The 26,112-nt window shown below is 42.7% G+C and overlaps 1 protein-coding gene across 1 annotated transcript; it reads left to right on the forward strand.

The window, feature by feature from the left end:
- Positions 1–3,208: 3,208 nt before the first annotated feature.
- On the forward strand, positions 3,209–25,712 carry atp1b3.L (ATPase Na+/K+ transporting subunit beta 3 L homeolog). The gene is given in 7 exon segments (NM_001086189.1): positions 3,209–3,418; positions 13,433–13,561; positions 16,407–16,511; positions 19,592–19,779; positions 20,773–20,823; positions 22,782–22,865; positions 24,950–25,712. Coding segments are annotated over 7 exon segments (834 nt in total). The 5' UTR covers positions 3,209–3,309; the 3' UTR covers positions 25,118–25,712.
- Positions 25,713–26,112: the final 400 nt, after the last annotated feature.

Genomic DNA, 26,112 nt, shown 5'->3' on the forward strand with positions numbered 1-26,112 from the left:
AATGTTGCTTAGTGTTATATTTTCTTTCATTAGACAAAATTATATCTTTTTTGGTTTTTACATCCCTTTTAGGCTCAGAATTGAGCAACAAATTGAGACATTGCTGTATGAGTTCTGCTATAACAACAAGTTGCATAACAATGCTATGAACTGGTGCAGCTACTTAGAAATAAGGAAGGGTGGTAAAACCGGAATATCTGTTGCCAGTTAGTAATAAAGAATGCTTTGAATGGTAGCTATCTGGAGAAATAATGGCGGTGAGATTCAACAAATGTTTTAGGCTCTAACTGTACTTGAATACAAGCACCATGAAATAAGTTTTCACTCAAAATAACTGGGCACACAATCACAGCAGCCCAATGACATAAATCATATTATCCCAAAAGGTGCCTCTGAACTGTACCAATGCTTTACCCTGTTCGCTGCACTCACACTGTCTAAAGGTGGCCATACACGGAGAGATCCGCTCGTTTGGCGATGTCGCCAAATGAGCGGATCTCTCCCCGATATGCGGTGGGCAATATCGGGCTGATCCGATCGTGGGCCCTAGGGCCAAACGATCAGATCCTAACAAATGGTAGCAGGTGGTTGGATTGCAGGGCCGCATCAAGGAACAGATGCGGCCGCAATCCGACAGGATTTTTAGTCCCATCCGATCGAGATCTGCCGACTTTCGGGCAGATCTTGATCGTGGAAGCCCGTCGGGGGGCCCCATACATGGGCCAATAAGCTGCCGACTCGGTCTGTCGGCAGCTTTTATCGGCTCGTGTATGGCCACCTTAACACTCTGCGAGAGAGTTCCATAGCTGGCTCCAGTCTAAGGTTTATCTTCTTCTTTAAAAATAATCACGTATCCTTTGTCTCAAGGGAGTTATCTTATATTTTTTATCAGTGATAAAACACAGATCAATTTAAAGGGTACACAAACTTCCTCTCAGTAGTTATGGGATAGGGTTAAAGCAATGGCACATGGCATTCGCTAAAGGTGGCCATAGAAGTGCCGATTTATGTTCATATCGGACAAACAATCGTTCGGTGCCATCTCCCGACCTGCCGCTAACCATTCAGATCAAATAAAGCAGTACAAGAACAGATCAGACGGTGTTCCGCCCTGACAGCAATCGTACAAAAGTAAGGTCTGACAAAAAGCTGGTGACAGTCTCCCACTGATATCGTCAGATCGGCAATACATGCAGAGACATTATTGGAAATTTTCTAACATGTCCGATCAACTGACTGACCAATTTCCATCTCACGAAATGTCAGAATACTCCAAAAATGGCCCGAAAATGATAAGAAACTGAGATTCGTACAAATCTTTGCATCTATGGCCATCTTTAATGTAAACACAAACAAGGGATTTTATCCAATATACATATTCCAGCCTCCCTTCTGTGGCCTCCCATTAACTGTCATAAGAACAGCATAAAATTGTCACCATGTGCACTTTGTGGCCCAAACCTGCAACCTACAGCCTTTTCTTGAGGCCAAAAACTATAGTTATTAGCAGATAGTTATTATTATTAACATATCAACATATTCCACAAGACTGTACAATAAAACACACAGTTCTATGTTATTTATTTTGACCCATACATATTCTGATCCAAAAAAGAGGTAAAGTGGGCATTGCTCAGTAAAACTTAGGGTTGCCACCTGGCTGGTATTTTACCGGCATGACCCATAAAAATGTTTCTTGATCCCATTGTTAATTGGAAAAAATATATAGGAAGGGCGGTATTTTCTTCCAGAAAAGGTGGCAACCCTACAGCATACAATTCAGGCAATTGCGAAAATGGCCAGTGTGCCATCAGCCTAAAAGCTAAGGTGCAGTTTCCATCTTGAATATGCTCCTTTCATAGCGCTCCTTGACCATGCGTCAGGGGTAGGGTTGCCATCTGGCCGGTATTTTACCGGCCTGGTCGGTAAAAATTATGTTTTTTCCCAATGTTATTAATAGGGAAAAAAAGATAAATATATAGGAAGGCGGGTATTTTTTTTCCAGAAAAGGTGGCAACCCTAGTCATGGGTGGCCCTTTCAGAAACATTCATGTTATTGATAAACAATAGCTGGAGGTTCCTTAACATCCAAATTTATACAAATAAACGGGGCTCCTCAAGGGCTACCATTTGGCTCCTGTAGTCCCACATAAGGTTGCCACCTGGCTGGTAAAAATTATGGTTGATCCCAATGTTATTAATAGGGGAAAAAGATAAATATTTAGGAAGGCCGGTATTTTTTTCCACAAAAGGTGGCAACCCTAGACCCACAATGACATCGTTTTTCACCACAGAGACTGAAATAACAGTTTAATATGAAGGGTAAGTTGTGTAAAACACTCCATTATTGCCACCTTTACTGGAAAAGTACTTTTTGTGTGTGTTTTTTTCTCACAACTGACTCCAAGCATCTTTTTTGTCCTGGAACAGTCATGAAAATGCAGACCAGTTGCCACCAGCAAGGACTACAGTGACATTAGAGGAGGAAACTTCTTGTCACAACAGGAGACTAAAAGCTGGGAGGCCACATATTAGGGAGCTAACAGAGGAGTCACGAATCTTCTGAGAAAACTATGTGCACATTACATCCCTTCTGTGATTCATTCATTTTGTGGAAGCTGTCACGCTTTCCTTTCTATAACTACGGGCTGAACACCCTCATCACACTAGTGCTACTGAATGGAACTGTGTTGGTTGTTGAAAAGTTAGAAGAACACTGAAACGCGCCGCCCTAGCCGTTTGTGAAGAGGCAGACACGTGACTAGGCTGCAGATGCTGAAGAGACATCAGTTCCCGCGCTCTGCCAGGCGTGAGGGCACACAAGCACGCGCCCTTCTCTAAATGAAACTCTCCCCACCCCGCATCAGTTCCCGCGCTCTGCCAGGCTCGGGAGGGTGAGGGCACACAACCCCTCACCGCTTTCTAAATGAAACTCTCGTGCGCGCTCCCGACCCCCGCTGCAGCAGCTCTTCGCTAGAAGGGCACGTTCTCGGTTCTGCAGCAGCGTTCCTCAATTGGTTAATGAATTAACTGTCCCGCCCTCATGCGCAGGACAATCCTCCACTAGCTATTAGACGTTCAGATAATTGGTCATTTTCACTGTCTATCTCCGCCTTTGTACCTTTCCGATTGGTCGGTGGCCGGAACGCCCCCATCTCGCTGTGCCGGGGAATAGAGTGCTGGTGTCTGATCGGCCTCAGACAGGATAGCGGCCGGCGGGGACGCATTGATCCAGGCTGCACTCTATCGGTTGTGTTTTTACTGCAGCGCAGGGATCTTACCTCTTTCCCCGCCATCTCCGCTAAAACCATGGCCAAGGAAGAGAACAAGGGCAGCGAGCAGTCCGGCTCCGACTGGAAGCAGTTCATCTACAACCCGCAGAAAGGAGAGTTCATGGGCCGCACGGCTAGTAGTTGGGGTAAGGAAGCCGATCATTCATTTGGGGGTTCGGGGAGGGGAGAGGCTGGCGTGTCTCCATTGAGACGGACAGGCAGCTGTTCTAGAACTACACCTCCCAGCATTCCTCTGCCAGATCAGCAGCTGCAGTAGTAGGACTGACGGGAGTTGAGGTTGTGGAGCAGCTGGATAGCCGGGGGTTGCCAGTCCCTGTCACCCTCAGTTATATGGAATGTATGGAACCGGCCAGATACATCCCCTGCGCAAGGACCTGCACTGATTGGCACCACTCCTGTTGTGAAACTACATTTCCCAGCATGCCCTCTGTCTGCTGAGTGGCTGTTGCATTGAGATCAATATCTGCTGTGCCAAGGCTTTGCTATAGTCCATTGAGAATGATGCTTTAGGGTTTCCATTGCTCTGCAGCCACAGGGTTTATTCTAGGGAATGCCTGAGACTCCCTGTCAGCATGAATTTACATGCATTTATCAACATATCCATAAGACTCTGTATGTAATGGCATTGCCCTGAGATTTCTGGATCATTTCCAGATAATAGACTGTACACAATACATGCCATTTGCAGATACTGAAGCCTCTTTTTATATAAAATATATATAATTTGTGTGTATTATCCTCTCCTTGTAGACTGATCATTGACAGGAGTGATCTTTATGTTATATTATATGTGCCTGCTGCTTGTACAGTATGTTCCCAACCGAGCAGATTCAAGACGAGGCCCCAGATTGTGGGGCTTTTGCTGAATAGATGCAAGGAACTCACTTCTGTATCAATTATATATATATATATATATATATATATATATATATATATATATATATATATATATATATATATTCCAAGGTTACTGCCGATAATTCACATACCGTGCTGCTCCCAGAATTTCAGTATACAAGTAAGCAGATGCTGGTGCACACAGGGAATTTTTTCCAAAATATAACCTTTATTCACTCGACGTTTCCATCCTCTACTGGGAGCTTTCTCATCTTGTTCTATAGAATTGATACTGATGTGGAAATCCAGCCCCATGGATATAATTATGTTTCCTCCTATAGATCTGGGCTGTTCCTTATGGAAGGTCATAACGTACAGGGCAAAAATGGGTGTTGTATTGAGATGTGCCGTGGTGCTTCCCTGTCCTGGACCAAAGTATTACACACACACACACACACACACTGATGTATAAATGCAATATATGATATCCACGGACTGCCGGTACCTATGTATTATTCACATATTTAATATGATTGCTGACAAGATGGATTTGTATGGTAAGATGCTAGGAAAGAGTGAGAGCTTAGTGCTGCCCCCTGCTGGAGGAGAGTAAGCGAGAGGGAGAATTGCCGGAGGTGCTATGGGTTGAAGGGAAGAGAGAAATCTATTTGTGGGTGATGCTTCGGATTTTACTGGCTTGTAGGGAGAACCTTCAGTAACCTTCACTGGGGTGGGGTCAGCACAGGGGCGATTGGCTGCTGTTTGCCCCCCTTAACTGCATGATAGTCGTGCCTGGAGATATTGTTTTTAAATCAATGTTTTCTCTAAATGTACAGAAGTCATCAGCATTACTTATTAAAGCCTGTAAGGATTTTCAGTTGCATGACTCCATGTTTGACTGTAGGGAGACCATCTTTGATCTCCTATTTTAATGACGGGTGTAAGAATTAGGGTCCTGCATAAAAATAATTTTTTTTTGCTGTGGGATTTGTCCACTTGCAGATTCCATAGGTGAGGCCGGTTGTGACTCCTGATCTCAATTTGGTTTGCTATGTAGGCACCATTTAGAAGTGTTGCGTTTGTGTGTGTGTGTGTGTGTGTGTGTATAGTTTTTCACTTGTGTTTTGCGTGGTGGATGGAGGTGGCGTTTCCAAGAAGCCTCCATGATCAGGGAACGGAGCCCACGCAGCAAGCAAAGGGTTACATATTATGGCATGGATGGGGAAGTCTCTGTATCAGTGGTGTGACACATTTATATGGTGGATGAGAGGAGGTGGGGGTGCTTCTGAAGTCAGCCGCATTGGAGGCTAAAAATAGCACTGTAGATGGGAGACGGGGGGGGGGTCTTCACCATCTTCTTCATCACCCCCCCCCCCTCACCTCCTTGCATCGGTACCTTGACCCACACCCTTTGCTTTGCTCTAGCTGCTCTGTTTGTGGCTAATTGTGATGCTCTGACCACCATAAGGGATGCTACCCTGCCTTGTTTCAATATAAGGAGGAGGAGGTGATGATGGAAGAAAAGGAATGGGGGGGGGATGGTCTGTCACATCCATAACTGCAGATTGCCTGTGAGCAACTAGATTTATTAACCTCTTCGAGGCCAAATAACCCCAATGCTGCTCAGTTAAGCCACATTTTAGTTTTGATCACTTGTCCTATTCCCTGGGCTTTCTATTGGGTATCTGTATATTGCCAAGAGAACCTGCAATGCGCCGACCAGGCTGCCATCAGTACCTGCCTTCAACCCATAACCCTGGGCACCTTGCGTTCCCTCTGATCAGCTTTGTGCCGCTGGCTTCCAGTAGCTATTAATATTGTTCAATGGCTTTCTATTGGTGCTCTCATTTATAGCCGGCATTGCCATAGCCGTGTGCTGTAGTTCTCTCCTTCCCCAGGGTGAATTTATGCTGATTACACGCTAGCAGGGGAAGTCGATGCACAGTTCCCGTAACCACAGACGTGTAACGTGCAGCTTATTTCCTGACATATTTCCTGGGTCTCACTAGGGCAAGGATTGAGGGTATCTCCTAACCCCCCCCCCCCCGCATGTGTCTGTATAATTATGATCTACAGTATTTACTGGGCTTTTCTACTCATTCTCTGTGAAATATTGTGGCACAGCTTATTTTGATCACTGCCTTGCGTATATATATATCTATATATATATATCTATATATATCTATCTATCTATCTATCTATATCTATATCTATAATCTCTGCATACTCGTGCCTATGTATCGTGACTGCTGCCATATAGATTTTTCTGATGAGGAGGCTGAAAAAATAAAATGCGTCTGCAGAATTGAATGAAATGGGGCCCTCAAGTGGCCAGGCTGCTCTGAAAACTAGAAGAATACGTACTTGGACATAAAAAAAAAGTACTACTCTTTCCTGAATAAAAACCATTGCCATCTGCATTATATTATGGCATTTAAAGGTGTACGCATTTTTTTTGTGTGTGCAATATTATATTTTATATGACATTGGTTTCCCCCATGATGCTGCTTGTTAGTAATAATTGAATCTCATTACAGGAGTAGAACAGCGGCCACATTGCTATGAATATGGAAGAATGCTTGCTTAGATTCACCAAGCAGTTACCCTTGAGTGCAGCTTTTGGATATTGCATTGCACTCACTCTATCAGGCTATAAATGTTATTCGTTTAAGGTACAGGCCTTTTTTTGCAAGTTGGGACGTGTCTTCACTGTGAGTCATTAATTACCCACTGGCTCTAATTACTTTCTAAGCCGCTAGCACCTTAAAGCCAATAGCCAACTATGTGACTCAGATTTAGCAGCTCTGGGAATTGGCACAGAAATATTATAATAACTATCTATGGCTGAAGCAAGTGTAAATACTACTATACAATTTAATTTAAAACCTGGCTGCATTCTTGTGCTAGGAATGATAATTTTTCAGCTTTTTGGCCCACATACCAGGTCATCACATCAAACAACCAATCCCAGGTCACTTTTCATGGCATTATCATTTCTACTTATTGGTGCCGACTGTTTTTTGCCCATTGACTATATTGCAGCATCTTCTTCTTCCTCAGGTCACCAATGCCTCTAGTTGCACAGAATTAAGAATTATCAGGGCAGATTGTTAAAAGAATAATGAGAGGCAGTTCTCTTTTACGTTGTCTTTAGTGTGTTGTTGGCAGTGCAGTGGTAGTTATTTGAATATTTGCATATTTTTGTTGGAGTTTTAACAGCTATAAATATGCTAGGGCTTAATGATCCTAGCAACAGGCAGAAGTCTGGCAGTAAGAAGAGAAGATAAATAGTAAAGAGCCTAGAAAGCCTCAGTCTGTGTTTTTTTTGTCAATGGGGTCAGTGACCCACCCAGCAACCAAAGTTGAAAAGCATAAATATGATTCTAGTGCCTCTATTTTTCTTTTGCCCCATGTTTTCTTTTGCTTACACTGAGGTTCTCTCATCCCAAGCTTACTTGTTTGCTTGAACTGGGATAGCAAAAATATCATTTTAGGATATCTGTGTAGCGTGCAACTGTAGAAGCGATCCTGATTGGATGACTGAGTTGTGGGCTTTTCCCCCTGTATGTAGCAGTGTAAACTCAATAGCTGCTGACAAGAAGTGCTTTGTGGCCTAGAATTTAGTCAAGCCCACAACTTGGTTTCTAATAAAACAGATTTATCCCTAAGGCTGATGGGGTGACGTCTCTATTGGCAAAGCCAAGAAGTGCCCAAAATTGCCCCTGCCACCTATAAGTACAGGTATGGGACCTGTTATCCAGAATGCTTTCGACCTGGGGCTTTCCGGATAACGCATCTTTCTGTAATTTGGATCTTCATACCTTAAGTCTGCTGGAAAATCATGTAAACATGAAATAAATAAACCTAATAAGCTGATTCTGCCTCCAAAAAGGATTAATTATATCTTCGTTTGGATCATGTACAAGCTACTCTTTTTTTATTATTGCAGAGAAAAGGGAAATCATTTTTAACATTTTGATTATTTGGCTAAAATGGAGTCTATGGGAGACAACCTTTCTGTAATTTGGAGCTTTCTGGATAATGGGTTTCTGGATAACGGATCCAATACCTGTACAAGCCTCTGTGGCACCCGTATCCTCAGTGGTATGATCCAGTATTACAGCATGGTGGTTGTTGGACACAGGTTACAATCAGGGATTGCAGCAGGTGGTAAAGCATGATACTTCCTCAGGCCTAGATACAAACTGCCCACCAATTCATGGTTCATACTAGGCAGGGGAATTGTATATATTTATATTATATATCTATCTATCTGTGCTGGGGACGTGAGGCTGCTTCTGGGGTTGCATTTTGCTGCTTCAGGGGTCAGCAGGTTTGTTCTTGGCTCTTTGTGACTGTCCCTCAGCTCTTGTACTGTGCTGCCTCCTCTCAATTGAAATGGAAATCAGAGGAAATTTCCACTCCCGCTGTTGCCGTCTTGTGATTTCAAAACCCAATCAGCACTTTTTCTTCCCCCCCCCCTGTCTCTGCCCCCTTCTTTTTATTCATTCTGTGCTGTGCGTAGGTCCCATGAATAGGTGAGTGTCACAGTGTTACAGCACCCTGAATTTCTCCTCTATATTTCTGCCTCCTCCCTTCCTCTGACTGTCACCTTCCAGTTAACCTGTTCTCTGCCAGAAATGTCATAGCTTGTGGCTGTTGGAGCAGTAAGTAGGGACATGGGGGGTTGGTGTGAACTAAGCAGTGAATGGAGTATGATACAGATATCTCAATAATGCACTGCAGAGTCACTGCCCATCTCAATAATGCACTGCAGCCTCTGGCTTGTCCTGCTGCCCATCTCATTAATGCACTGCAGAGTCACTGCCCATCTCAATAATACACTGCAGCCTCTGGCTTGTCCTGCTGCCCATCTCATTAATGCACTGCAGAGTCACTGCCCATCTCAATAATGCACTGCAGCCTCTGGCTTGTCCTGCTGCCCATCTCATTAATGCTCTGCAGAGTCAGTGCTGCATGAGGCGCAGGTATGGATTCCTCTGCTGCACTGCGCTCTTCTCTGGATGCTTCTTGGCTCCGGCACTTCTTTCCCCCTGCCCCCATTGCACAAAGCATCAGAAAATGGCCTCCATTCATGCAGTATTAATTAGGTGAAGTGGAATTGAAGGCTGCCTTTGGCCCTCAGGAGGCCAAATTGTTTCTATGCAGAGCATTTCATATTCCCCAAGGACTAAGGGTTAATCCTGATTGCTGTTTGGCTGCATTCTCCTCCCCCCCCCTTCTCTGCACAGGGACTGGTGTATAGAGTATGGGGCTCATGGGAATTCTGCACTAATGAAGAGGTTTATATGCAAGAACACTGGATGTGGGTCTCCCCTGCACCATATGTTTTCATTAGGCTTCTGTATCCAGGGGATCTGCTCGTTTATATCAATTTTGCATTCATTTATTTAAAGATAGGACCAGAAATGACCTACTATCTGGTATACCCAATGCAATATATCCCCTTGCCCTTGTAGCTCACAATGTGATGCTTATAGAAAGGCTGGGCCATACTTTCATTTAATTTTTTACTAATTGTGGTTTTTTTTGGAGTTATTTTGCTTTTTATTCAGCAGCTCTTTAGGTTGCAATTTCGGCAATCTGGTTGCTAGGGTCCAAATTGCCATAGTAACTGTGCATTGATTTGAGTAAGAGACTGGAATAGGAATAGGAGAGGCCTGAATAGAAAGCGGAGTAATAAAAAGCATTAAAAAAATTTTTTTTATAGGGGGGTCAGTGACCCCCCATTTGAAAGCTGGAAAGAGTCAGAAGAAGGCCAATAATTCAACAACTATTAAACTATTAAAAAAGAAAAAATGAAGGCCAATTGAAAAGTTGCTTAGAATTAGCCATTCTGTAACATACTAAGTCATACATAAATCTTTTTATAGTGGGCTATAATCAAGATACCATGTATGAGTTTTTATGCTGAATAACACAACATCAGCCCCCCCCCACCCACTTCATCCATTCAGAAGGTTTTGTTTCACTGGAGCCCCTGATTGTGTTTTTGCCTTGGCAGCAAGATGTATGACAGCTCCCACTGCTAATTATTAATAAAAGCAATCACTGAGTGTTAAGGAAACCTCACTGGGTGCCATGGTGGGCTTTGCACGTGGATGTAAGAAAGGTGGTTATTATTTACGATAAAAGGATTTTGTAGCCATATCTACATGGAGTTGTTACAGATTCACCATAGGGAATGGTGGAGGTACAGCTTGCCCTTTAGGGCAGAGACACAGGGGTAGATTCTGGGAGATTAGTCATCCGGCGACAAATCTCCTCTTCTTCGGGGCGACTAATCTCCCCGACTGACTCGGAGTGCTTCGTTTTCTGTCCTCGTGAGGAGATTTCGGAAAACAAAGCGATCCAAGTGCCATCCCGCCAGAGATTTTCATTCTAGCCGGCGGGAAGGCAGTTCGGGGAGATTAGTCGCCCCGAAGAAGAGGAATTTGTCGCCGGGCGGCTAATCTCCCCGAATCTGCCTATGTATCTCTCTGCCCTTAAGGAAAAAGTTTTACAGCGCCTGATCATGGAGTAATCATATCCGCTACAGGAGGAATCTTTTATGGTTCTTGCACCTTAATCCACTTCTGTTACAAGATACAATTCAAGCCTTGCCAAGAAAGAAATCACTGTCCATTGTGGCAAAGGGCCTCTTGATCAGCCATGCACAGCCAGGACTTTTACTGGGGACAATGAGGCACCTCTAGCTTTTGCCAGCACGTAAATGAAAAGCAATATTAAACACCACACTAGATAAAGTCCCTGCTGCAGTGGGAAAGGCCGATTAGTTTTGCTCTGTGTATCCTGCATTCTTATTTTCCCTTTGTCTGGCGGAACTATTCACATGTAAATACTATAATTACTTTGCTCTTGCCTGACTTTAGCCAGTTTCTGTGCAGTTTCACTTTTGTCAGTGTCTTACATTTGAGATCTGCTTGTTTGGTGAGATTGCCGGTGCCAAATAAGAAGACCCTCCACAAAGTTGACCCACACACTACCTGTCCGCTCCCAATGTGACCCGGAAACCCAGTGGTATTCAATTAGGGATGCACCGAATCCAAGATTCGGTTCGGAATTTGGCCAGGATTCGACCTATTTTAGCAGGATTCAGTCGAATCCTTCTTCCCGGCCGAACCGAATCCTAATTTGCATATGCAAATTAGGGGTGGAAAGGAAATCTCGTGACTTTTTGTCACAAAACAAGGAAGTAAAAAAAATGTCCCCTTCCCACCCCTAGTTTGCATATGTAAATTAGGATTCATTTTAGTATTCAGCCAAATCTTTTGTGAAGGATTCGGGGGTTCCGCCGAATCCAAAATAGTGGATTCGGTGCATCCCTAGTATTCATATACCCGCATCTGACTTGTCTATGCCTAACGTCCCTGAACGAAGCAAGGGAAGCAGGAGCAAGTACATAAATACCAACTGCCAGAGGCAGAAGTGCGGCACAAAGTCACGGATGGAGGGTACAGTTAAGTCCGTGCCTGCCTGTGCCCACAAAGGATGTGTGTTTGCTGGACTGAACCACTTGACCCAACGAGTCTAGTGAGTTTTTGGCTGGCCTGCACATTAGTTAGGTGAGAAACTCATCCCGCACCCACCAGCACCTGGCTCCCCCCTCCATTTATAGACCCGGTCCGCCGATGATGTCACAAAAGAGGCAGGGCAGGCTCAAGCCTATAAAACGGGAAGTGGGAAGCCAGCAGTCTGAGGTCACGGGCAGGGAGAGCAGGCAGAAGAGCTCAAACTGAACCCACCCCCAAGAGGAGCAACAAGGTCGTCCCAAACCCACCCAACCTGTGGGTAAATCTGCACATCACTAGTCATTGATTTTGATACACTTTTGATACATTTCTTATCTTTGTCCCTGCTGAACAGAATCCCTGAGTTTCTTTACAGGCAGCTGTTAGACTTGATACAATAGTTGCTAATACTCCAGAGATGCTGCTGAGAAATGTATCAACTAATGTTGCAAAATTGTAACCGTTCAGAATCTGTACTTGGATCACTGAGCTGCCAGACAAAACGCATAGAGAGGAAAAGCAACGTTTAAACTTAGAAAAATGTTCAAAAATAAAAAATAAATAGCAATAAAAATTTTTTGCATATAATATATCATTTACTCTCTGATCGCAACTGAACTGAACGAGTGATCAAGTTCAGATTGTATTAATTGTAGTACATTTAGGCTTTGTGCATTCTTTGGAATTTGGGTGGAGCAACTCTTACACAGTCGTACAATTAAAACATTTGCTCTCGGGCCTAAGCTATTCCTTTACAGCCTAACAGTATGTACCCATCAGCGCTTATTGAAGTGTATGTACCTTATGTACTGATGTATGTACCCATCAGCGCTTATTGATGTGAGAGCTGGAGGGACAGATGGATAGATGGAGCTTTAGGAAAATCTGATTAAACAGTATTGTGGCCGTATTGTCATCTTTTGATGTCTGCTGTGGTTTCTCTCTCGATCTGTCCTGGTGGAATTAATTGTGATCATGTTTTTATATGATAAGGCAGGTGCTGTGTGTATTAATCTGTCGTAGAAAAGTCATAATACAACTAGCACAGTCCTGTGTCCTTATCACAGGTTGGGCTGGCTTAGTTCTATTTGGACTGATATCCCTGATATCCCTGTTCTATGATTGGTTCAGGGCCTATCTAACTGTGTGCCATGTAGGCTAGTATGTGGTAAATTGGCAACTGAGGTGGTGAAGAGGAAACCCAATAGAAAGGTGACTGTACAGTGTATGGCCCATCATATGCTATCTGCCTGCTCAGCACGTTTATGGGCTCCTTTAAGACTGTTATACCCTATTGCAATTATAGAATTTCTACTGTAAAGCATGACAGGAATGCTGTAAAGTTCTACATTTTGATCAGCGCTTTACCTTTGACATTGCAGCTGTTTATCTGTGTGTCTCTGGATGCCCAGTTCCCTAGTGATCATTTGTTGGGCCTGCGGGCTGGATGAGAGGATCAGGTGGATGGGTAGATCGGTAGCACAAGGGAATTACTAGCAGTGCGGGTTTTTATCCAGACAGGCTACAATGTGATAAGGTTGCCGTATTAAAGCACTGGTTGGCCATTTTACCTTTCTGTATATTTCTTGGGGTGACCAACACTGATGCTTTGGTGCTGCCCAGAACCTTCTTAAGATGAACAAGCTTCCCATAGTCCCCCCTAATGTGCATGTGAGTGATCCAGGAAAGGAAAGATGCTGAGTGTTTCTGTAAAACTGAATAATGGTAATTCTTCAAAAAAAATAACCTTTTATCTTCTTTCACCCCCAGCCCTGATCTTGCTATTCTACTTGGTGTTTTATGGATTCCTCGCTGGGCTCTTTACCCTCACCATGTGGGTCATGCTTCAGACACTGGATGATTCTGTCCCCAAATACAGAGACAGAGTTTCTTCTCCAGGTGAGTTGTGCTTTTATCCTATAAGAATCCTCTTTATTTGCCCTGTTATTATTATAAGGGAATTTCTACAGTATATGTGTGTTTAGTGTTACTAAGTATTATTACAGCGTGCCTGAGACTTGTGCATTACACTCCTGCATGTTTGGGAGTTGGTTTGCTGATAGACCTTATTGTGCTGCATCTTGTACAACAAATGGAGAGCAGTTTGTTGCTCTTGACGCACATTAGGAGACGTGCAATACCAATATAAATCCGTTCTTGATAGAAGAAAAGGGGGTTATTTATCAAAGGTCGTGAGGTTTGTGAGGTTTTTACCTTGACTTAACTCACAACTGTAATGTTTTCTAATTTAAGAAATAAACTTGAATGAGAAAAAAACCTGAATCCGTGAAATCGGGGTTCAGAATTTGAATTAATTGAGTTTTCCGCGGGAAGAAACTCAAAATGCCCAAATTAATGTGGCCATACACTATTAGATCCGCTCGTTTGGTGAGGTCGCCAAACGAGTGGATCTTAACCCGATATGCCCACTGACGGCTGGGCGATATCGGGTGAATCCGAAGGATCGGCCATGTTCGGATTACAATGTTGCGAATTGGCACAGACGGGCCGCAGGACCGCATTAACTAGCCGATTCGGTCCTGGATGAAAAATAACAATCAAACTTGACCAATATCTGGCAGATTTTTGGCCTGATATCGATCGGGAGGACCCGTCTGGAGTTCACACACACACGGGCAGATAAGCTGCCGAATCGGTCTAAACAACCCGTATCGGCAGCTTTTATCTGCCCGTGTATGGCCACCTTAAATCGAGTTTTTTAATGAAACCCACCAAAAAAAACATGAACAAGGCTATTAACATCTTCAAATGGTTCAAAGGATCTCTGCCATTGACTTCTATATGATCCCGACAGGTTTTAGATGATGTATTTTCAAACTCTAGCTATTTTCAGCTTCGAGGTAAAATTAAATCTCACAAAATCAAGGTTTTTGTTTTTTTTAAAATTTGTGTTTTGCCTGAAAACTACTTTCAAAAAACTAGAAATTTCTAACACAACTCGACCATTGATAACCCCCTTTCGTGTTTGTCAGTGCTTTTCACCATACTCTCTCTTTTCATTTTCAGAGATCCTGGATGTGTTTGTATCTCACTACATTACTATCCATTCAGCTCATACTCGCAGGTTTTTCTATGTGTAAATGTGCAAATGAAACGATCCAATCAATTGTGGCACAGTAGAAGGGTTTGCTTGATTTGAAATCTTTCAGCTTAATCCATATATGTGTTAAAACATGTGACCAATCGCTTTTTAGTTTGTTATGTAGCTACAAGTAACAATACTTCTCATTGGGCAACAGCTTCATGTGTGACATCTTGCCCATCAGAATTTCAAATTTTCCTCGTCCTTGTGACCTGAAACCGGTCCCTTGTTTCAATGGAAATCACTTTGACCTGAAGGTAAACTCATGGGTCAGACCATAGTCCCCCCCCCCCCCCGAAATGCTATCCCTGCCCCAGTGGAGCTGACAATCAGTGCCTATAACGTTCACACATAATAATAATTTTATCAGGAGCCAATGAACATACCAATATGTTTTTTTGTAACGTGGGAGGAAACACAGTGAAGCACAGGGAGATCAAACAAACAAACTTCTTGCAGGTATTACACTGGCTGGACTTGAACCTAGGACCCCAGTGCCTCAGTGTTTTGAATCACTTTGCCCAGACAAGTAGGAGGATGTACCGAATCCATATTTACATCCTTTGTTAATAGCAACTGTCACATTCCGTTCTAGGTGACAGTTCAAGGGTTCAAGGACCGCATCAACTAATCAATGCATTCCTCGATCCGACAGGAATGTTAAGCCCAATCAACATCTGGCTGGAGGGCCCCATATACTGGCCATACGTATCAGTCCGCAGCCTTCTCGGCCTGTGTAAAACCACTTTAAGGGGATTTTCATCAAGGGAAAGAAGAAAAAAGAGCCATTTCATTCTGTAGAGCGCTTTATAGGATACAGTTGCAGTGTACCCCCCGTGTGTTATTGGTACATGGGACTTCAGTGCAGTTTAATAGTGGTGGGCATAAGATAGTGTTGGCTCTGATGTAAAGGAAATTAATGAGTTCTTACACAAACACTAGTGAAGTGGGTGCTTGTAAGCCTCTCCCCTCAATTCCCCGGCACCCGCCTTCCCAGCCCAGCAGTTACATATGTTGTTAGGAAATGCACGAAATGTCAAGAGATCTTTGTGCAACAAACACACACACACACATGTTCTCCCCCCACAACAGCATGCTTCTTGTAAGGTGGAGAAATATCACAGAACTACAACTTCCCACCCCCTGCCTTCAGCATAAACCATCTCCTCAACTCCCAGAATTCCACATGGCAGCGTCAATTCTCTGACCTGACATACACCTCTTTGTAAGGCTTTTAGCTCTTCTCCCCCATCCCACGGGTGTAAACATTCCTCTCATTCACACCATACATGCAACATGAGGCAGTGTATGTTTTTATTCTCAGCTCAATTAAATGTGGACTGAACTGCAACTCTCACCATAGTGCCGATGGGATTCTGGGATCTGAGCTCTGCTGTCATAGAATATACATTTGGGGTTGCTCAGCACTAGTTTAAACTACTATTTGGATTAAGCTGAAAGTGCCAGTACACAATGATGGTATAATTAAATGCTTGTGGTGATATAATCTTCATTCCTCTGATTTATACATCTATCTTTATTGGTTTAAATAAAGAAAACAAAATCAGAATGCAAAGGGGACAATTCTCAGAAGGCAACTTGCCCTTTTTTTTTTTTTAATTTGTTTTCTTTTTCTTCCAGGTTTAATGATTTCTCCTAAATCTGCTGGTCTTGAGATTAAATTCACCCAGAATAAGCCTCAATCTTACATGGAATATGTGCAGGTTCTTAATACATTCCTTGCACGTAAGTAAAAATCAAACATTTGTTCTAAAAGGTCCTATCCTTGGCAACTTTGCAGTTAATCTTCATCGTTTATTGTTTATGAATTATTTGCTTTGTTTTTCCATCTTTTAAATTGGTTCGGGTTGGGAGGGGGAGGGCATCTATTTCTCTTTCCATGCAGCAGTCGGGTGTCAGACAATCATTGACAGTAAATCCAATAGATCTTATAGGGGGGGGGGCTTCCTTTTCTAGCAGATGTATTAGCGCTCACTCAAATAACTGATTCCAGTACAAACAAAATCTAACAAAATAACAGCCTTTTGCACAAATTCTGCATGTAGAGAGACGTGATGTCTGGGGATTTTAATAGAGTGAACTGTAACACATCTTCTAGGCAAAAGGAGCCCCCCCCCCCCTTTAAGATAAATTGGATCTAACTGTCTGATTATCTGACAGCCAACTCCTGCATGAAGACAGAATGAAGAGAAACTGATGAGGGACAGTGAAGATAAACTTGATTATTTCATAAACTATGCAGAGTATTTAATTGATTGCATTTAGAACGTTTCTTATTTTAGTGTGCTGAAGCTTCTAATTTTTCATTTTCGCGATAGTTCCCCTTTAAGGGATGCGCAAAGGCTTAATCTCCAGTGGTGCCAGTTTGTTAGGTACCCCTCAATGATTACAATGGCTCCTCAGTTAAGAGGGGTTTAAGCTTTGCCCTCTATCCAGTTCCCAGCCACCTTCTGAAAGACCTATATACACACACACACACACACACACACACACACACACACACACACACACACACACACACACACACACACACACACACACACACACACACACACACACACACACACACACACACACACACACACACACACACACACACACACACACACACACACACACACACACACACACACACAAGATTCCTCTGCACTCAACCCATTATCAATATATTTAAGACAGAGACATTTTGTGCATACTGCTACTGAAAAATGCCTTACCCTTTAAACAAAACAGGGATTGTTTGTCCATATATTGCAATATATTTAAGCTGGCCAACTACGTCAAAGTCATCCCATATCTGGCCAGTCCTATGCTCAATTTTCATCTGATTCATTAAGAATTCTATGGTTTAATTATACATTTTATAAAAGGGATGAATACGTTTTACCTGCAACTTACTAGCTGCTTTCAAAGTAAAACTCCCAAACTTGGCTGCCCTTTTATTAGACACCAGTGGGATCACCTGACTATAGTTGGAGGGGGTGGGAGCTACAACATGGAGCTGGTCACTGCTCCTGTAGAACTATAACAAACAGGGGAAAGTTGTGCTCACCACTAGTTTTTAACTATAGTCAGGTGATCCCACTGGTGTCTAATAAAAGGGCAGCCAAGTTTGGGAGTTTTACTTTGAAAGCAGCTAGTAAGTTGCAGGTAAAACGTATTCGTCCCTTTTATAAAATGTATAATATATACACACACACCACCTCTTCTTGGAAATATTTGGCACTACTCCTCCTTAATTACAGCCCAGTTACCATAAGCCAAAGTTGCGTCTGTACAGGGTTCCTAGAATGCTCTGCTGTGCAAATGACTCTTTCAATTCTCATAATAAACTTCTTTTTTGTCTCGTGTCCACTCCCCCCTGATAGAGCCAATAAACTTGGAGGGTGGGTGGATGGCATCTGCTAGAAAAAGGAGGGGGGGGGGGGGCTGCTGCTGCACTGACTCCTGCTTAGCACAGATTTACTCAGGGTCTGATATCATAGCCAGAGAAACCTCTTTTGAGATGCCTTTTAAAAAAAAAAACATACTTTGCTTTTTCAGCTGTCATTTAATATTCCGTCTCTTCTGCTGGATCCTGAGCGAGCGAGAGAAACACTATAGTGGCATACCATTGGTTATTATTCCATTTATAAAGCAGATTGTCCATGATTAAATAACTGATGTAGTGAGTTTGGACACCACTTGCCAAAGGAACTAGCGCTTCCATTAATACAAGTGTGCAGTTTTATACATATCCGACGGGAAACATTACAAATAAAACTTTTATTTATGGGAGCACTGGCTCTTTATGGGAATGCTGGTCCTTCTCCCGGGAGAGATGCGTTTCGCTTTATGACATGCTGTGATCAGGAGGTCACTTGTTCACATCCCAGTGGGGTTAGTTGACCTTTTGTCCTCCCAATGGGAAGAAAAGGGAGATGTGAAAGGATTGCTGATCTGTCCTCTGGCTCTCCTAAATGCCTCCAGGTTTGTTTATGCATTTAAATGCAGAAACTCAGTATTGAAAAAAAAAAAAAAAAATCTGGCCTATTTAGTTTGCCCTTTATAGTATCCGTTCCATTTTGAGGGATGTTTTAGGGTCAGGGCACACGCTCAGATTCCGGGAGATTAGTTGCCCGACCCGAACTGCCTTCCCATCGGCTAGAATGTAAATCGCAGGTGGGATGGCACTCAGAGCACTTCGTTTTCTGAAGTCGTCTCCTTTTGAAGCAACTTCGGCCGAATTTGGAAAACAAAGTACTCCGAGAGCCATCCCATCTGCAATTTACATTCTAGCCAGCGGGAGGCAATTTGGGGAGATTAGTCGCCCCCAAATCTAAGAGTGTGCCCTGACCCTTAAGGTCACTTTATATATGTCCGTTTCCTTATGTGCCTATAGGAACAAGTACAGGTATAGGTTTCTCTATCTGGAAACCCATTATACAAAAAGCTCTGATTTACATGAAGGCCATCTCCCATAGACTCCATTTTAACCAAACATTTATTTTTCTCTGTAATTATAAAACAGTAGCTTGTACTTGATCCCAAATAAGTTATAATTAATCCTTATTGGGGGGCAAAACAATCCTATTGGGTTTAGTTAATGTCAATGTTTTTTTTTTTAGTAGACTTAAAGTATCCAAATTCTGGAAAGATTCCATATCTGAAAAAACCCCAGATCCCGAGCATTCTGGGATACTATGCTAAGAAAAAGGGGGAGAAATGAGCTCTTTTTGAAGTGACCAATTGCAGTATGTCGTACATTAGCCTGACATGCCTGACTCATGCTTGGATGTAATATCTGGTGCCTTACTGTTTTTCAGCATACAATGATTCCCTACAGGCCAAAAATGAGCTTTGTGCCCCAGGCCTGTATTTCGATCAGGACAGAGAAGGTGAAAAGAAGTCGTGCCAGTTCAACAGGACATCACTGGGAATTTGCTCTGGGATAGAAGATCCCATGTTTGGATACGGCGAAGGCAAACCCTGTGTTATTGTCAAAATTAACAGGGTAAGTAGCTGTGTGTCGGGCGGAATCCCCTTTCTGGTAATAAAGGGCACGTAAACCCATATATTCGATTTTGCAATATGAAAGCAAACGGAAATTCTTCAAATATTCAGTCATTGCAGATTTTCAGTGGGTTGTAACGTTGTTGAATATTACTAAAAGTTTTCCTTGTGCTAGGACACGAATTCCCACAATACTTTTTACACTTCTGAACATGCAAGGGATTGTGGGGACTTGAGGGGAACAGACTATTAGAACATATTTAATGGTGTATATATAGTCAAAAGTAGCAGCAGTGCATAGTGTGTGTATATTTCAGTGCTAGTCTACTGCAAAGGAGTTTAAAAAGCTGTTTTCTTTACTTTACAAAAAAGTCTATATGACAATACTTCTGGGTAGTGGTTTTATTCAATGTGCTAGGTCTTCCTAAACATGCTATGGGAAGAGGGGTCCTATACAGGACACACAATACCTAATGCGCAGCTACTGTATGTATTAGACATCTTCAGCCTGTAGTTGGCTGACTAGGGCTAGTGTTTGAGTTTTCATTTGCCATATAACTCTGTGACTGAAGTAACCACTGCTGGAGTCTCTTGAATCCTTCTGGATCTTCTTTGCTTGTTGCCTGTAAGATGTAACCAGCACTGGCCTTTTGCCTCTCAAATGTGATCATTTTCTCTCTGGCAAACCCCTGCCTGCTGAAACTCTCCTCCCAGAGAAGTGACTGAAGTAAAGCCCTGGTTAGTTTCTTATCTAAGTCTAAGCCAGGGCTGTATATCAGACATCTTCCATAACAGGACCAGCAGTTCTCTACATTATAACCACATACGTATGAAGAACCCGGTGGCCCATTAATACCTGTAATTATGTGTATGGGAGTTATCAGCCAAGCAGCTACATGATGAAGTCTATCATGTAATTGATGTGATTCGGCTGTGGCTTTTTTAGGCAGGGTCCTACTGAATGGTCATAATATCTATATATTTTTTCCCTCAGATTATTGGGTTGAAGCCAGAAGGAAACCCTAAGATAAACTGTACTTCTAAGGTGAGTGACCCTTCCCCCAATATAGTTACAAAATTCAGTTGGTTTTCAAATAGACCAGGCAACTCGCTGCTCCGGAGACTCATGCGGCTCTTCATCCTGCTTGCTACGGCTCTGTCTTGCGGCTTTGCCTGTCACGTCTATACAGACCTCACACCTGCTGGGGGGTTCTTGAGTGTGCGACCGCAGTATGCTAATGGTCAGCTTACCGCAGTAGCACACTCAGGAACCGCCAGCAGGTGTGAGGGCTGTATAGACGTGACAGGCAAGACCGAGCCGCAGCAAGATGATTCATCATGGTCCTTACTGCTTTTAACCGTTAAGATTTTTGTACTGTATGAAAGTCTTAAAGTGGACCTGTCACCCAGCCACACAAAGCTGTATAATAAAAGTCCTTTTTCAAATTTAACATGAAATCCAATTTCTATTTTTTATTAAAGCATTCATAGTTGTTATAAGCTCATTTAAAAATCTCAGCTGTCAATTGAATATTGCCTAACACTCCTCTGTGCCTTACTTTCACTTTCCATTCAGCACTTACTAGATGTCACTGCTCTCCCCACATTCCCCCTCGTTCTCTTCACCATTTAATTGTGTAGCCAGGGCATGGGGATGGATATCAGGTCCCCCTTTCTGGTGCACAAATAAGATTCTGAGATGATGCAAGGCTTGAATTAATAACAGTGTCCACTAAATGGCTCCTGCCTGCTTGCTGTAATTATGAATTCCCAGACTGAAGGAAACAAGATTCAAATAATTTATATAGTGTAATTAAAGTTCATTTTGCTTGACGAATGTGATAAAAAAGGATTTTGAATAGTTTTTTTTGGGTGACGGGCTCCCTTTAAGTAGATCACATCCACTGCCATCCCTGAGTGTAGATTTCTGCACATCTCATATTTTGCATAAAACCATGCAGGCTCAAACTGATAATAATGCTAAGTACAATGTATTCAAATATTGTAACCCTTATAACAGGCAAGTAAGCTCAGGAGGGGCCAAGTCGGCAGTTTCTGTAGGCCTGTTCTTGCAGGAAATTTACACAAATTAAATTCACTTAAAATCTTGTACACAGTTGATAGCACCTAGTGAAATGTAACCACAACCATTTGTTTCATCTGAACCCCGGAATAGCTCTAGGAATAAACAGCAGCCTGTTCTTTGTGGCTGGAGAATGTTCCTGCCGGCTTAAGTCCAAGGCCTCCTGCTAGCCATTGATATTGGGCACAGCCCTGTTCCATGCCTTAGAAGTTCTGCGCCGGCAGCTGCAAAAATGCTCCTTTCACACGGCAACATCCCTGTAAGTCAGAACAACAGCTGAATACACAAACCCACAGCCTTGTGAAATTTACAGCCACATGTCCCCCCCCCCCCCCCATAGGCTAAGGAGACTTGTATCTTCCTCTGACCCAAATGCTTTGCACTGAAATGGTTTGGGATTCTGCCTTTTTCAGCAGGATTAGACCGAATCCTTCTGCTTGGCCAAACCAAATCTTAATTTGCACATTCAAATTAGGGGCGGGGATGGAAATCATGTGACTTTTTGTCACACAACAAGGAAGTTAAAAATGTTTTCCCCCTTCCAACCCCTAATTTGCAAATACAAATTAGGATTCGGTTTGGTATTCTGCCGAATCTTTCGCAAAGGATTTGGGGGTTCGGCCAAATCCAAAATAGTGTATTCAGTACTTCCGTAGTAAATATCCGAACGATTGATTGCCTACAAAAATAGAATTACTTGAGTCATTATATCATTTATTTCATTATAGCCTATACTTTATAGTCCCGAGTGCAGCAGTTGCTTTGCACTGGTGTTTAGACTCCATTGTGAGTTTGCAGCAAGTGCAAAATGCTTTTCTTTATATGTGCACCTGTAAAGCCTGGTTCCAACTACAGCTCCAGCTTCTGTTTAAGGTTCAGTGCTTTTCTGCTCTTGTGACTTACCCACATTTCTATTTCAGACAGACGATGTGAGCCTGCAGTATTTTCCTGAAAACGGGAAGATAGACTTGATGTACTTCCCTTATTATGGGAAGAAAACCCATGTAAGTATTGACTTTACCCACCACGCGACTGTATAACCTTTATTCTGCAATCTATTTAAGTTCCACGTTTTCACCATCAGTCGTCGGCCTTCATAAAGGGAAAGTAGTAACAGGGCTTAGTGCAGTGGTGTTAGGGGCTGACAACAGGGTGGAGACTGAAGTGGGTGATGGCAGCCAGAGTTCAGAAGCCAATTCTAAGATCGTCATCGAATATGTTGAAATGAGTCACAAATAGCCCTGGGCTGTGTCTGTTGGGCTTCTTGGACATCTTTCCAGTGGCAGCGGATCAGTAGCTCTTTGCTAGACTAGCCTTTGTCTTTCAGCCAGTCCTGCTCCTTGTTGGCTCCACAGTGCTGAATGTTACAGTTCTACCCTACACTGCATAGGACACTATCCCTTATAAAGGGGTCGTTTGGCTTTAATTTAACTTTTATTATAATGTAAAAAGCAGGGGCGCTTCGCCAGTGAGGCGAGTTGAGGCTGTCTCCTCATGCAGCGGCGCCCCTCTAGGTACCAGGGCGGCAAATATGCCGCTCCTGGTACTTTAAGAGACGAATTCCGGTTTACAAACCGGAAATTTGGCTCTTCTAGCGTAGAGAGCGCAGTTAGGCTCTCTGCTCTAGCGTACTGACCCTCTCTACCACCCTCATGGACCCCCCTGGACCCCCTCAGGCGCAAAAAGGTAGGCGCATGGGGGAAGGGGGAGCGGCAGCAGCTGCTGCTGCCTCAGGCGGTGGAGGGGCCAGGATCGCCCCTGGTAAAAAGTAATATTCCAAGACAATTTACAGTTGGTTTTCATTTTTTTTGAGGTTTTTATTTCTAGGGATGCCCCAAATCCAGGATTCGGTTCTGGCCTTTATCAGCAGGAATCCTTCGGCCGAATCCGAATGTGCATATGCAACCGCATGACTTTTTGTCTCAAAACAAGGAAGTAAAAAATGTTTTCCCCTTCCCACCCTTAATTTGCATATGCAATTTAGGATTCAGTTTGTTATTCGGGCAAATCTTTCACAAAGGGGTTTCGCCAAATACAAAATAGTGGATCCCTAGTTATTTAATTTTTTTTATTCAGCGGCTCTCCAGTTTGCAGTTTCAGCAATCTGGCTGCTAGGTTCTAAATGATCCTAGCAACCGTGCATTGATTTGTATAAGAGACTGGAATATAAATAGGAGAGGACCTGGATAGCTGAGTTATAAAAAGTAGAAACAACAATACATTTGTAGCCTTACAGAGAATTTGTTTATTAGATGGGGTCAGTGACCCCCCCCCCCCATTTGAAAGCTGGAAAGAGTCAGAAGAAGAAGGCAAATAATTCCAAATCTATATTAAAAAAAAAAAAGAAGGAAAAAATGCAGACCAACTGAAAAGTTGCTTAGAATTGGCCATTTTAACATACAAAAAGTTAATTGAAAGGTTGAGTAACGTGGTGGTGGTGGTGGTAACGTGGTGTCCCTGGTTAAACAGTGTAAGCAGGTGCTGTGTGTTCCATGTTTGTTTAAAATATTTGATTTGATTTTCACATAAACAAGAGAAATCAATATGACGGCAAATACTATGCAGAAGGATGTGCTGTAATAACAAGTACAATGGCATGTTCTTTTCAAAAATGAATCATATTAAAGGGGTTGTTCACCTTCAAACAACTAGTTGTTTTCAGATAGTTCTCCAGAAATAACGATTACTTTCTATTTTCTATGTGTCACCATTTTTCTATATATTTAAGCGTAAAGTGTCATTTTTAACCTTCTAAAGAAGCTCTGGTAGGGGGGGTCGCCGACCCTGTAAACTGTTCTAATTTGATATATTTAGTTGATCCATTTCTTCTCTGTCCCTGCTGAGCAGCTGTTAGAATTGATACAATAGTTGCTAATACTCCAGAGATGCTGCTGAGAAATGGATCAACTCAATGTTGCAAAATTGTAACGGGAACATTCAACTTTAAACTTCGATTTTGGAAAAACCTTTTGCTATTGGAGTCACAGGCCCCACAATGTGTGTTCCATGTAGACAGTGCAAGTAATGTACCGGCTATTCGTTTGGCAGCTGTTTATCAGAAGGTGCGTCTTTTCCTTGTCGTCCGCAGGTAAATTATGTTCAGCCTTTAGTCGCCGTCAAAATCTCTCCATCTAACTTCACCTCAGAGGAGATTTCGGTCGAGTGCAAGATCCACGGATCCCGCAACCTTAAGAACGAGGACGAGAGAGATAAGTTCCTGGGGCGAGTGACATTCAAAGTGAAGATCAGCGAGTAAAGGGAACACGAGCAGATTTGTGGCCAGTTGTGTCATTATTATTATTATTATTTTTTTTTTTTTTAATTCTATTTTTTTATCGGCCTGACCTGCTATTCTCAGACCTGGAACCATCTAGGAGGATGATCAATTGGCACATGATTCAGGGTAGCATAATAGCAATGTGCTTCCAGACGTGATGTTTTAACCTCTTCCGTGCTGAACACGGGTATTCCCTTGCTGCTCCAGCTCAGAAGAGGTTACAGCCCCTGCCCAATGAGGCGCCAGTTTACAATAAAAGAAAAATATATAATGGCCATTTCATATTAGGGGACTTGTATATAGCTGTTTCCGAACATAATACTGGTGGTGTTCGTCCAATTTTTGATGTGGTTTTATTCCATTCCCCCCCCCTATCCCTCGCCCCCCAATGTAAATGTGTTACAAGCTTAATGTGTTGTGCTATGTAAATATTTAATTGATTTAACACTGGTTTAACTGTCATATCTCAAAATGCCTACACAGTTTTAGGGAACAAAATGACACAAGTAAATGGTACCTGACCAACCTGTACAAACAGTGATAAAAACAAACACAAAAAATTAAAAAAAAAAAAGATGAAAAAAGGAAAGATTTTATAACCTCTGCAAGAATTGTGTGTCTTGTGCAGATGCCTTAAGTCCTGTATGAAACAAGCAAAATAAAGTGGATTTTAAAAGCGCGGAGGCTTACGAAAGAATGGTCTGCCTGTTCTTCTTTCTGATTGGCTGTCAGTGTTGCTTTGTATGTAACAGAACACAACTGATACACGACTGCAGTGTGTAACTCCACGAATTATTCACAGCATATAGGGGTGGCTATTCTCATGTCTGTCTGAATCAGCGGCGCTCTTGAATAAACCCTATATTGGACTAAAGAGGGGGGGGAGCTTAAAGGAGAAGGTAAGGTTAAAACTAAGTAAGCTTTATCAGAAAGGTCTATTTAAATTAGCGATGCACCGAATCCGGGATTCAGAC

Source organism: Xenopus laevis, chromosome 5L (assembly GCF_017654675.1).
Source record: "Xenopus laevis strain J_2021 chromosome 5L, Xenopus_laevis_v10.1, whole genome shotgun sequence".
NCBI classification, from domain to species: Eukaryota; Metazoa; Chordata; class Amphibia; order Anura; family Pipidae; genus Xenopus; species Xenopus laevis.